Below are 12,940 nucleotides of genomic sequence, written 5' to 3' on the forward strand. Positions count from 1 at the left end.
AAGGGTGGGTAGCATACTGGTGGAAAGGGGGGTTGTCCAGATGCAGTGGCAGGGAGGACTCCCCATTCTGCAGGATGCACTGCCTGGGAGGCAGGCTGTCCAGTCCTGGGAACTCAGTCTTTGGCCTGATTCCATGGAGCCTCATTAATCTCCCATTAATTGCATTAATGAGCAGTTGGCGTCTCCTCTTCTCACCCATTCCAGACCTGCCTAAGGCTTAGGGACCAGTCGTGCCAAGTACTGAGAGGGATTCACATGTTTGGCCCTCTAGTCCTCCTGTGAGCCCCGCCGCCCCAGGCCCCAGCCTCCTGCCTCTAGATCTGGTCCTCTCCACCTGGTCTGCTTGCTACACTTTCCCCAGAGAGGCAGCAGCCAGCCCTGACTTCCACTCCATTCAGCCGAGTCAACACTACTGGTCGTCTCCTGTCCCAGACCTGCTCTGTGCCCGGCCCTGTCCCAGGTGCTGGGGATGCAGCAGGGATCATGGCAGAGACCTCACCATGTAACAGGGTGCTCACTGTCCAGTGGAGGAGACCCACGGTGAACAAATTGAGTGAGTGATGGGGCTGTGACTGAGACACCTGGACCCAAGGCTTTCTTTCTCCTTAGAGTCCTGGGTAGAGTATCCTTCCCTATCCAGCCCCAGCCACTGCCACTTGGGAGCCCAGTGGATGAATTTTGACAGTCTCTGGGCTAATGCTTGCTTCAGGCAGGGAGTGAAGAGGAAGGGGAGAGGGAAGCTCCAGGGAGCTCCTAGAAATGAGGTGTCTGCATTTCTGTTTAGGGGTGGCTGGGGACTGGGAGGCAAGGAGATGGCTGCTGGGCCAAGGTGGGAGAGGAGGAGAGGGTAGAGTCAAGGCAGAGCCCTTGTCTGCTGAGCATCTCTGCCAAAGAACCCGGGTTTGGTGCCTCTTGGTGGCCTGGACCTGCCAGTGTCCCTGGTGAGGGAGGTGGTGTCAGTCCCTGGGGCTCTGTATCTGCCTGGCCTCTTGTATCTGCCACTGCTCCCCCCTTCTTGTTGTGTCATCTCTGGATGCCTGGAAGCACCTGTCTCGGCAGCAGCGGGCCATGTGCAGGCTTTCCCCCTCTCTGCTCTTTCACCTGATACTCATGGACAGCTCCACCCAGGTCAGGAGCAACCATGTATGAGTAAGGGGTGTGGAGAGTTGGGCTGACGTGAGAGGTGGGATGGTGAATGTACAGCTGGAGAAGGACCAGAATTTGAATCTCCTCCCAGAACCCAGGCATCCAATTGACCCCCTCCCCATGTGGCCCCAGCCACAACTTGGCCCTAGAACCTGTCCTCTGCTTTCCACCCACCCAGAACCCCAGATGTTGTCCACTCAACCCCCAACCCTTGGCTGGGGCTAGGGCTGGGGCCGGGGCGGGAGTCCGTCCCTCCCAGTTCCCTTTCCCTGCACCCAGATCCCACCCCTTCACGAGGCACCCACGTTCCTCACTCCATGACGAAGCAGCTCCTGTTATCAGGGCACCCCTGTGGATGGGGCGGTTCCATTTGTTTAAGATTTAGACCCAAGGAGCCCCAGCCCTCATGATGTCACACCAGGACCATATAAGCTGAGGGGACCCCAGCCCACGGCCTCTAGCAGCCGTCCAGCTCCGACATGGCCCAGCCGGCCCACTGCATCCGTTCCATCTTCAGCCTGCAGTGCTGCTTCCTCTTTCTTCTAGCTTCTTGGGAGGCAGGTGAGATGCCCTCAGAGGTAAAGGGGTCACCATCACACAGGGGATAGAAAACAGAGAGGGGCTGTTTGCACAGGGCGCTGATGACCAACTGCAGAAATGAACAGCAAGCGAATGTGAGGGGGAGGGGGTGGGTGCGGAGCCGCTGCTGGCCATCGAGGGGCTACAGCGCTCAAGTCTGCTGGAGAAGAGGCATGTCGGAGATGAAATACAGCCTATGCGCCGCTCCTCAAGACATGGCCTGCAAGGCTGCCGCCGCCGGAGGGGGCTTCTTCTAGTTTGGCTAAAGACTGTCTGGGCTGGCGTCCTATGTGGGCAGCGGCAGGGACCTGACACTCCGTGAGCACCTGTGCGAGGAATTCGTAGGCGCTTGGGGTACCTGATCTCATTTCATGTCTCAAATCCCATGAGGCGGTTAGTAATACCCCATTTTATAACGAGGAGAGTGAAACACAGTGAGGTAAAGGGCTTGTCCAAAGTCATGACAGCAGGCAGGGGTTCCGCCACGTCACCCCCACTGTTACTCTCAGGGGATGTGGGGTGCATGTCTTTCCTGAGCACCCTGTTCTGCCCCATGTAACTAGTTCGGGCCTGGGTAAAATGGGAAGCATGCCGCCTGGCCGACACCAAGAATTACTACGCTCCAGGCGTTTTTCTAGGCATTTCATCCATGTAACTTATTTAACCCTCATGGCAACTCGGTAAGGTGAGTACAGTTTTAGCCCTGTTTCACAGCTGGGAAACATCCCAAGGCTTTGGTAAGAAAGTGAATATGGAAAAGTTTGATGAGCAAAATAGACCCTACAAGATAAAGTGAAATCACTAAGTTCACTTTGTCAAGAGACAAGTTAAGAGACAGTTCTGTGACTGAACCCAGGGAGCAGAGATGCCTACCATGGGGGCGGTATGGAGGGGCCCAGGTGAACGGGAGGAGGGGTTCACAAGGTAGACCCTTGGCGAAAAGAGATTCAGAGAGACTCTCTGGGTACTGCACATGGTCATCCATGGTAATGGCGCTGATGACCTCAAACCAGGGCCGGGAAAGTTGTGAGTCTGGAGGCTTCATGCAGCATTTGGGGCAGGGGAAGCAGCAGCTTCCCCTCTGGTACCCAGGATGATGTTAGTGGAAGTTTCTCCCTTCCTGATCTCAAGGTTGTGTTGGGGCCAGAGAGGATGGGGGCAGGTGGGCTGGGCAGAGGGTGGACAAGAGGGGGCAGGGCCCAAGGAATCTCCAAGTCCTCTCTGTGGTCTCAGCAGTGCCTTGATATGACGCCCTCCCCCACCTCGAGGGTCTGGGGACAGAAGCACCAGAGCATCCTGAGCCGTCCACCCCCAGTCTCACGCCCCCTTCTCCCCACTCCCTGCCAGACTGCCTGTCCCAATGCCGTCTTCACTGCTCCTGCCAGCCGCTGCCCAGGAGGAGGAACCTGTAGGGGCAGAGGAGAATGGGTCCATATCGACTCCACACACATTCACTTTGCCCCCCTCACATGAAGTTCTGAGGGAGATTTAGTCTAGGACACAGGACAGGCGCAGGGCAGACTTGAAATCAAAATTCCGAAGCAGGATACTCTGGGCTCCATGGGTGTGGTCTGGGAGATGGCCACAGTAAAGCCTGGCTGGCAGGGATGGAGGGGACAGGTGGGGAGGGCAAGAGCAGCTGGGTGCTCAGATCCTGCAGATAAGAACAGGGGTGGTGGGTGGGGAGGGCTTGAGGATGGGGTGAGGTTGGGATGGGGTGAGGATGGGGTCAGGGTGGATCTGGAGTATGAGTCAGGGCTGACATAAGACTGAGTAAGGCCAGGGTAGGGAGGGAAGTGACAAGTGGGGTAGATGGACACTTTTGGCCCAGAGTTCTGGGGGTCTGCCCTGCTGTTTATCCATAGGACCAGTCAACACCCCGATGCACTTAACTAGATCCTAGGACCCCAGAGTCTGCATCATGCAGCCACAGAACCACAGGTGCAGAATGTAGAATAACTCATCTCTGAGGAAGGCACAGATGAGGCTGCAGTCCTGGGGAGAATCTAAAAAGGACATTTTCCTACAGTAATTATTTGATTTAATTTCTATAACAGTAATAATATATGCTCATTCTAGAAGCTGGAAAATATAAAAAATTAGAAGGAAAAAGAAAAATCTTCTAATACTCCTTAGTTGCCCAGGCAAACTTTTGAGTGTATTTCTCTCTAGGCTTTTTTCTTTTCTTTCTTTTTTTTTTTTTTTTTTGTGTTTTTGCTATTTCTTGGGCTGCTCCCGTGGCATATGGAGATTCCCAGGCTAGGGGTCCAATCGGAGCTGTAGCCACTGGCCTACACCAGAGCCACAGCAACGCGGGATCCGAGCCGCGTCTGCAAACTACACCACAGCTCACGGCAACGCCGGATCGTTAACCCACTGAGCAAGGGCAGGGACTGAACCTGCAACCTCATGGTTCCTAGTCGGATTCGTTAACCACTGCGCCACGACGGGAATTCCTCTCTCTAGCCTTTTTACTATGTCTGTGTTTTAGGTCACACATTGAGCTTAAACCGTATAGACCCTCTAATAAGCATTTACGCATATTAGTGCAAATGGAGTAAGCCATTTTTGAGAGGTGGGACTCCAAGAAATAGCAGAAATATCCTTTAGGATGAGGCTGCTCTCTCAGAACCACACAGCCTGAGTCATTTAAAAGGTCATTTAAGATGTCCATTTTCTTTTCAAACTAGTGAATGAAGCAGCTTGAACTTTTGGAATTGTGCATAGTTTTGATGTTGTGGGATTTGTTTATATCCTTTTAACCAGCATCCACCTCCAGTGTCTTCTGCTAAAGCCAGGTTTGCCTATACCTCAGTGACCACAAAAGTTATTTTCAGGTCACTAATGTAGTTAGTTAAATGAATATCTCATGGTGAAAACTTATTAAGAAAATAAAATTGCTAACAAAGCTAGATCTACAGGGAAGAAGAGATGATCATTTCATCCTGGGGGTTTAGTCACTGATTTGATTCATGGCTCAGGACCGAGGAGTCTCTTATGTTTCTCCTCTAGATTTTATAATTGATGGTTCTGCAACTGTGTGATGTAGATCTGGAATTCTATAATCTAGTTATCTGAGTCTAGTTATTGACAGTGTGACTCCTATGGATAAGTAATAATCACTGTCCCCAAAGCTGGTGGGCTAGAAGCCTCCTTTCAACAATGTTTCATCTCAGGGGCTCAATTACTTAACATAACAGAAGTTACCCCTTAGTTTTCCAACCTTTGGAGGTCTCAGTTATGTTTGATTTTTACTTAATGTACATAATGAAAAGTTGTTAGCATGACTTCTGAAGTGTTTTCACCAGTCTTAAAATATTCTCTCATTCATCCATTCCACAAATATTTATAAAGGGCCTCCTATGGACCAGACATTAGCGATGAAAAAAACAAACAAAAAAACACATAAAAACCCTTGCCACCATGGGAAGTAAACTGCATTTATTGTACATTAGAAAGTGATGAGTGCTCTGTAGACAAAACATAGCAGGGGGAAGTGGCTCAGGATTGTGTGTGTGTGTTGGGGGGGGGCTACTGTTTTGAAGAAGCTGTCAGAGTAGGCGCTGAGATGTGTAGAGCAGGGGGCTGGGGGCAAAAGAGACACCTGGGGCTGCTAGAGCCCAGAAGGCAGGGCCACAAGCTCAGGCTCCTTTTACTACCAGGAGAAGAACAGGTCAGAGTAAGTATGAGATTATTTCAAAGACTACAATTTGGGTACAACAAACACTTTAAAGAGTCTTCTATGCTCCATGATTCTTTTAATCTTCACCCTAAACTGGTATGATTGATATCACTGTTATATACTGTTGAGGACATGGGGCTTCAGAGCATTTAAGTGGGCTGAACAGGGATGCAAACCCAGTGAGGGTCAGAGCCTGGACTCCGATCTTGTCCTCTGATTCTTTCAGGCCAGTGGAGTTTGCCACTCTGAGCTACTGCTCACTCATTTATTCACGCCACGGATGCTTATTCATCCCTTATTCTGTTTAAAAGCACCTGGGATGTAGTGAAAAGCCTGACTTTGCCAATCACTTACCCTCTTCGGACTTCCTTTCCTCACCTATAAAATAGCAAGGTCATACACTCACAAGATTAAATAAACAAATACATGAATAGCATCCTTCAGGGGTTCCACAAATGTCAGTGTTCTTCCTTCCCCAAGGGCCTGGGCTGAAGTACAGGCTGTATAGCATGGTCTTGACCAGTAAGAGCCTGGGCCTGGGAGCCCAAAATGCGTATTATGGTTCTGGCTTAACCTCTGACTTGCTGAGTGTCCTTGGGGAGATAACTTTACCTCTCTGAACCTTGTTTCCTCATCTGTACAAAGGGGAGAATAATGAAGAACTCTCAACTGCAAAGGGTTGCTGTGAAAAGTAAATGGGTTAATACATGTCCTCCTTCCTAGGACCTGCCTGTCTCCCAGTAAGTGTTCTAGAAAGGCTGGCCATTGCTATGGCTGCGGGATTGTGTGCAAGTCACCAGTTCTCCAAGAAACTCAGTTTCTTGGCCGTAAAAGAGATGCTGACAGCTTATAAGGTGCCTTGTGGGCAGCGGGGAGATCAATCACCTTAGAAAACAACCCAGAAGAGACCGCCTGTGAGGCAGCTGGCCGAGTGCCTGGCCCAAAGAAGGCTCTTGTGGGTATCGCTGCCGAGAGAATCAGAGGACAACACCGCTGGTGAAGTGAGGGCCTGGCGGTTCAGCCCTCCTCCCTCTCCCCAGCCTCCAATCCCTCCAGGGACCTGGGCTTCCCACCTACCCTCACACCCTTCTCATCCCGTCTGTGTTTCTCTCAAGGATGGAGTTCCCCAACCTTCCCCCTTCCTGTCGGGTGGGTTGCGGTTTCCTGTGACTGGGAGTGTGTCCAGGTTCTGGTTGCCACCTTGAGCTAACAGAGCCTGGAAAGTTCAGTTATGTAACGACGCTATCTCTCCACTCTCCGTGCTCTCCTGGCTCTCACTCTCCCGGCTGCATATCAGAGTCATCTCCTCTGTCCCCATTGGTTGTTCTTCCCCGACTGAAGGCCCGTATCTGTTCACTAATAGGGGTGTTTTCCCTCACACCCTGTCCTTAAACACAGTCGGACCCTCCCAGAATCCAGCTGCCTCATTCACACTTCCCAGGACCCTCACGTAGATATCTGTTGCTTTCAAAAGGGCCACCTTCATCTGTCCCAGATGGCTTCAGGTGTCTGAAGAGGGGGAAGCTGGTGAGGAGCCATAATGGTTGAGCCATCTTATCTGCTTCCCAGCATTCTGACCAAACTTTATCACCAAAGTCAAAGTTCCCCATCTTCCTCCTCTACCCATTCTCCATCCCTCTTCTTTCTTTCTTGCCTGCCTGCCTTCCTTCTTTTTCTTTCTTTCTCTTTCTTTCTTTCTCTTTTTTTCTTTTCTTCCTTCCTTCCTCCCTTCTTCCCTCCCTCCCTTCCTTTCCTTCTTTTCTTTTTTTCTTTTTTCTTTCTTTCTTTTGTCTTTTTAGGGCCGCACCTGTGGCATATGGAAGTTCTCATATGCATATGCATATGATGCCAGTCAGATTCATTTCCAATGAGCCACGATGGGAACTCCCCTCTTCTTTTTTTTAAGTTTTATTAACATATAGTTTATGTACAATGTTGTGATAATTTCTGCTATACAGCAAATTCGGTTATACATGTACACACCTGCATTTTCTTTCATATTCTTTTCCCATTATAGATCATCACAGAATATTAAGGAGTTCCCATCATGGCTCAGTGGGTTAAGAACTTGACTAGTATCCATGAGGATGTGGGTTTGGTCCCTGGCCTCGCTCACTGGGTTAAAGGATCCAGCATTGCCGTGAGCTGTGGTGTTAGTCGCAGACGTGGCTCAGATCTGGTATTGCTTTGGCTGTGGCATGGGCCAGCACCTGCAGCTCCATTTCAGCCCCTAGCCTGGGAACTTCTGCATGCCACACCCGCAGCCCTAAGATAGATAGATAGATAGATAGATAGATAGATAGATAGATAGATAGATAGAATATTGAGTAGAATTCTGTGTGCTATACAGTAGGCCCCTGTTGGCCAATCATTCCATGCATCTCAGTGTGCATATGCCAACCCCAACCCCCACATCCCTCTTCTTATCCTCTCACTCATCACCTGGGTCTACTTCCTAATCCCTGTGGGAAGTTTTGCCAGAAGTCTTACCTCAGTCTCTCACACAGTTACATTTGGGATGGAGCTGGAATATTATGGAAAGGCTGAGATTCTGATATTTGTTTCCTTTCCTCTCAGCTCTGCCATGGAAAGGCAACTCCATTTCATAAGCATACAAACCCTAAAGCAGCACGTGCAGAGCAAAATGCCAGTTGATACCTCCTTTCAGAATCTTACACTGTGATACGCCTGACTGGGGGCAAATGTTGACAGGCACACAAACAACTGTAATGTCAAGCTGATGGTAGCAGGAAAGGCTTATTAACGAAAGATTTTTTAAGCACTGAGATGAAGCTGGAAAGATAAAGAATGATGCCTTTAAAAGCTTGAAAGATCTGAAATTGAGAACTGAAGAGTAGAGGTGGACAGGAGAGAGGTGGCATCCTTGCTGAAAACACAGCCTGAATAAAGGTCCAGGGACTGAAGGTGAAAACGAGGATTAGATAACCTAGTTTTTTTTTTTTTTTTGCTTCTTAGGGCTGCTCCCATGGCATGTGGAGGTTCCCAGGCTAGGGGTCAAAATGGATCTATAGCTGCTGGCCTACGCCACAACCACAGCAATTCAGGATCCAAGCTGAGTCTGCGACCTACACCACAGTTCATGGCAACACCGGATCCTTAACCCACTGAGAGAGGCCAGTGATTGAACCTGCATCCTCATGGATGCTAGTCAGATTTGTTTCCACTGAGCACGACGGGAACTCCAAGATATCACAGTATTCTGAAGAGGCTGTCGGGAGAGATACATCTGGGGTAATTAAGGGACCCCTAGAGACGAGGTGAGAAGGGGAGCATGGAAGAACACAGAGGAAGTTTCTTATTTGCCTCTCTCCCTTCACAGGTGCTATCCCACTTCAAGAATTTCAGAAAACTGATGACTCTCCAGCATCTGATCATTTGTTCCCTCTGACTCCAGGCCCTGTTCCTATTACTCCCTCTGACCACATTGCTCTTCATCCAGAACACAGTTCTCCAGACCTTCCTAAACCTACAGAAATCTATAAGCCAAAACACCAATATAATACTACACACCATTCTAAGCTGAATCACCAGGCTGTAGGTAACTCCAAAAGCTCTACAATACATCAAACAGCTCCTCTCATTTCTGAACAAAACCCCAGCCATCAAGAAAAGACCTGATTATTCGGAATGAACGCAGTGTCAAAAATAATGACACCAATAAAAAAGATGAGGACTTAGTACCCAAGCTTTCAACCTCAGCACCCAAGAGACAGACGACTTGTCCCAAGAGCAAAGCAACCAGGTCATCAGTAAAAAGTAACCCAACTAAAACTACAACACCAAGCACCACCCCACAAGGAACCCCAGAAAAGATCACACAGAAGCCAGAAAAAACTACTGAACAAAAAACAAGGACGACATCGGATCAAGAGAGGACCATAGGAGCCTCTGCAAAGTCCACAGGTCATGGAGAAAAGGCCACACCAGGCCAGGAGAGGACACCTGGAGCCCCAGATAAGCCCACAGGTCCTGAAGGAAAGACCACATCAGTCCACAAGAAGACAACTGAAACCCCAGAAATGCCCACGGGACATGGAGGAAAGACCACATCATGCTCCAAGAAGACAACTGGAGCTCCAGAAAAGCCCACGGGACATGGAGAAAAGACCACGCCGGGCCACGAGAAGGAAACTGGAGCCCCAGAAAAGCCCATGGGTCCTGGAGAAAAGACCACATCTGGCCAGGAGAAGACAACTGGAGCCCCAGAAAAACCCACAGGACATGGAGGAAAGACTACATCTGGCCAGGAGAAGACAACTGGAGCCCCAGAAAAACCCACAGGACATGGAGGAAAGACTACATCTGGCCAGGAGAAGACAACTGGAGCCCCAGAAAAGCCCGGGGGTCCTGAAGAAAAGACCACATCTGGCCAGGAAAAGACAACTGGAGCCCCAGAAAAGCCCACGGGACATGGAGGAAAGACCACATCTGGCCAGGAGAAGACAACTGGAGCCCCAGATAAGCCCACAGGTCCTGAAGGAAAGACCACATCTGGCCAGGAAAAGACAACTGGAGCCCCAGAAATGCCCACGGGACATGGAGGAAAGACTACATCTGGCCAGGAGAAGACAACTGGAGCCCCAGAAAAACCCACGGGACATGGAGGAAAGACTACATCTGGCCAGGAGAAGACAACTGGAGCCCCAGAAAAGCCCACGGGACATGGAGGAAAGACCACATCATGCTCCAAGAAGACAACTGGAGCCCCAGAAAAGCCCACGGGACATGGAGGAAAGACCACATCTGGCCAGGAGAAGACAACTGGAGCCCCAGAAAAGCCCTCAGGACATGGAGGAAAGACTACATCTGGCCAGGAGAAGACAACTGGAACCCCAGAAATGCCCGTGGGTCCTGAAGGAAAGACCACATCTGGCCAGGAGAAGACAACTGGAGCCCCAGAAATGCCCACGGGACATGGAGGAAAGACCACACTGGGCCAGGAGAAGACAACTGGAGCCCCAGAAAAGCCCGTGGGTCCTGAAGGAAAGACCACATCTGGCCAGGAGAAGACAACTGGAGCCCCAGAAACGCCCACAGGACATGGAGGAAAGACCACACTGGGCCAGGAGAAGACAACTGGAGCCCCAGAAACGCCCACAGGACATGGAGGAAAGACCACATCATGCTCCAAGAAGACAACTGGAGCCCCAGAAAAGCCCACAGGACATGGAGGAAAGACCACACTGGGCCAGGAGAAGACAACTGGAGCCCCAGAAAAGCCCATAGGACAGGAAGGGAAAACCACATCTGGCCAGGAGAAGGCAACTGGAGCCCCAGAAAAGCCCACAGGACATGAAGGAAAGACCACGTCAACCTACAAGAAGACAAGTGACTCACAAGGAGGTCTCTATTCAGGAGAGACGGGAGAAAATGATTCCTTCCCTGCATGGGCCATAGTTGTCGTGGTCCTGATGATTGTGATTCTCCTCCTGGTGTTTCTTGGCCTGATTGTCTTGGTAAGGGACAGTGATGCCCCAGGGGAGTGAACCCATAGGATAGGGGGTTGAGGAAATGTTATGGATCAGAACTAGAATGAATAACGAGTCTAGGAAAAGAGGCATGGTGTGGAGGGAGGTTAATAGAGGGACCGCAGTGGCGGAAGCTATGGGGAAGAAAACAGATGTATTGGACATGAAAAGTAGAATTAAGAAGCAAGCAGTGGTTGAGAAAAAAGGGTATAAAGTAGGGAAAATTTGGGGGTTGGAGACAGACTCTGAGGTGTGAGAAGAAGGACTATTAGGATAAGGAAAATAAGACAGAGGAGGAAACGGGATGAGGTCTGGGACTTGGTGTACTGGATCTGGGACTGAAATAAGGATCGGGCTTTGGATGGAATCTTGGGAAAGGAGTGAGCCAAAGGTCCGGGGTCAGGGAGAATAGAATCAAAGGGCCTGAGACACGGGTGTGAGGAAAGCTAATGTCATGGCAGTGGTACTCATTTTTCCTTTCTCCTCCTAATCATAGGTCTCCTACTTGGTTCGAACACGGCGTACACTGGTCCGGAGAACTGAGGACCATGACCCAGAGGATGATGGGGGCCCCAATTCCTACCCAGTCTACTTGATGGAGCAGCAGAATCTTGGCATGGGCCAGATCCCTTCTCAAAGATGATCTTTCAGAAATTGCCTAGCCCCAGTTCTTCCATGCCCTACCCCTTTCCTGGATGGAAAATTAGACCCACAATTCCTATTTTCTGGACTCCAGGAAGGGCAAAGCACTGATGGCTAACACATTAACCCTTCAACTGCTGTATTCTTACTGAAACAGGTCAATGGATGAAGTGATAAGCAAAAAGATATGCACTGGCGTATAGAAAAGAAAATGAATAATACAAGGAAGTATTCTCTGTAGAAGATGATGCTCTGAAAATGAAACCATGTTTGATGGATGTACGGGGTAGGGATCAATACAGGACTCTGAGCTGTGGGAGGGGAAGCACAGTGAAGGGAAGTTTGGGAGACAACACCTCCATAACCTCCCTGTGAGTCAGGGTCATGGGCAGGAGAGATGGGAGATGCAAGACAGAGACTCTGGGTTTCAAGACCAGCCTATATTATTTCCATCTACCATTACTTAGAGTTTGTGTGTAAAAAGGCTTATCTCTGAGTTCCCAGGGCCCTTGACCTTTTTTTAAATGAAAAAATAGGATCTGAGAAGAAAAAAGAATTTATTACTTCTCCAACCTCTCCATTCCCTGGGTAATTCCAGAAAAGATCATAACTATCTCTTACCCAGATGGGCTCTTCCCTCTTCCTCTCGAATCCCTTAGTTTTTCTAAATGTCTTCAGTGTTCCGTCTTTTGGTTTGGCTTGCTGGGTTGTGGGTGGATATGCTGAGAGGGGTTTCTGTTTGGCCTGCAGTCTCATCCACAGATCTTCACCCCAGACCTTCCCAATGGCATTCCCCACTCGTTATTTATTTTCCTATCTCTTCTCCCAAAGCCCCCAAGTCTTGGCTTTTCCTATAAGCATCACCCATCTTCTCTACTGCACCTATCCTCTTTCCTCACACGTACACCCCAGATTCTGGTTTTTCTCCTCAAAGACATTTCACCTGTATGTTTTCTGGATTTTTCTCCAATTATTTAAAGCCCTTTCACCTATTACTGATTGGGCAGAGGGGGGAAGGGAGAATTAGTTGATGACATAGCTTCTCTCTATCTACTGATCTTTTAATAATAAAGTGTAAAATATTTATAAAGTAAGGCATCATAGGGAGTTCCCTCGTGGCTTAGTGGTTAAGGATCTGGCATTGTCACTGCTGCGGCTCAGGTTTGATCCCTGGCCAGGGAAATTTTGCATGCTGCAGGCATGGCAGAAAGAAAGAGAGAAAGAGAGAAAGAGAGAAAGAGAGAAAGAGAGAAAGAGAGAAAGAAAGAAAGAAAGAAAGAAAGAAAGAAAGAAAGAAAGAAAGAAAGAAAGGAAGGAAGGAAGGAAGGAAGGAAGGAAGGAAGGAAGAATTAAAGAAGGTACCATAATCACTGCACTGTCAATTGGGAAAAAGTCCTGTCTG

General features: G+C 49.4%; 1 protein-coding gene across 1 annotated transcript; it reads left to right on the top strand.

Moving 5' to 3' along the window:
* Nucleotides 1,610-12,718, top strand: DPCR1 (diffuse panbronchiolitis critical region 1). Its single transcript, XM_005665757.2, has 3 exons — nucleotides 1,610-1,707; nucleotides 8,748-10,884; nucleotides 11,393-12,718. Exons 2-3 carry the CDS (start codon nucleotides 9,448-9,450, stop codon nucleotides 11,537-11,539), a joined length of 1,584 nt encoding a protein of 527 aa, XP_005665814.2. The 5' UTR covers nucleotides 1,610-1,707; nucleotides 8,748-9,447; the 3' UTR covers nucleotides 11,540-12,718.

The sequence above is a fragment of the Sus scrofa genome, chromosome 7 (assembly GCF_000003025.6).
Source record: "Sus scrofa isolate TJ Tabasco breed Duroc chromosome 7, Sscrofa11.1, whole genome shotgun sequence".
Lineage (NCBI taxonomy): Eukaryota > Metazoa > Chordata > Mammalia > Artiodactyla > Suidae > Sus > Sus scrofa.

Excerpts from the sequence above, each read along its gene's own strand:
- DPCR1 (XM_005665757.2), top strand. The coding sequence starts at position 9,448 with ATGCCCACGGGACATGGAGGAAAGACCACATCATGCTCCAAGAAGACA. Across the intron at positions 10,885-11,392 it reads TTCTTGGCCTGATTGTCTTG|GTCTCCTACTTGGTTCGAAC; the intron begins GTAAGGGACAGT and ends TCCTAATCATAG.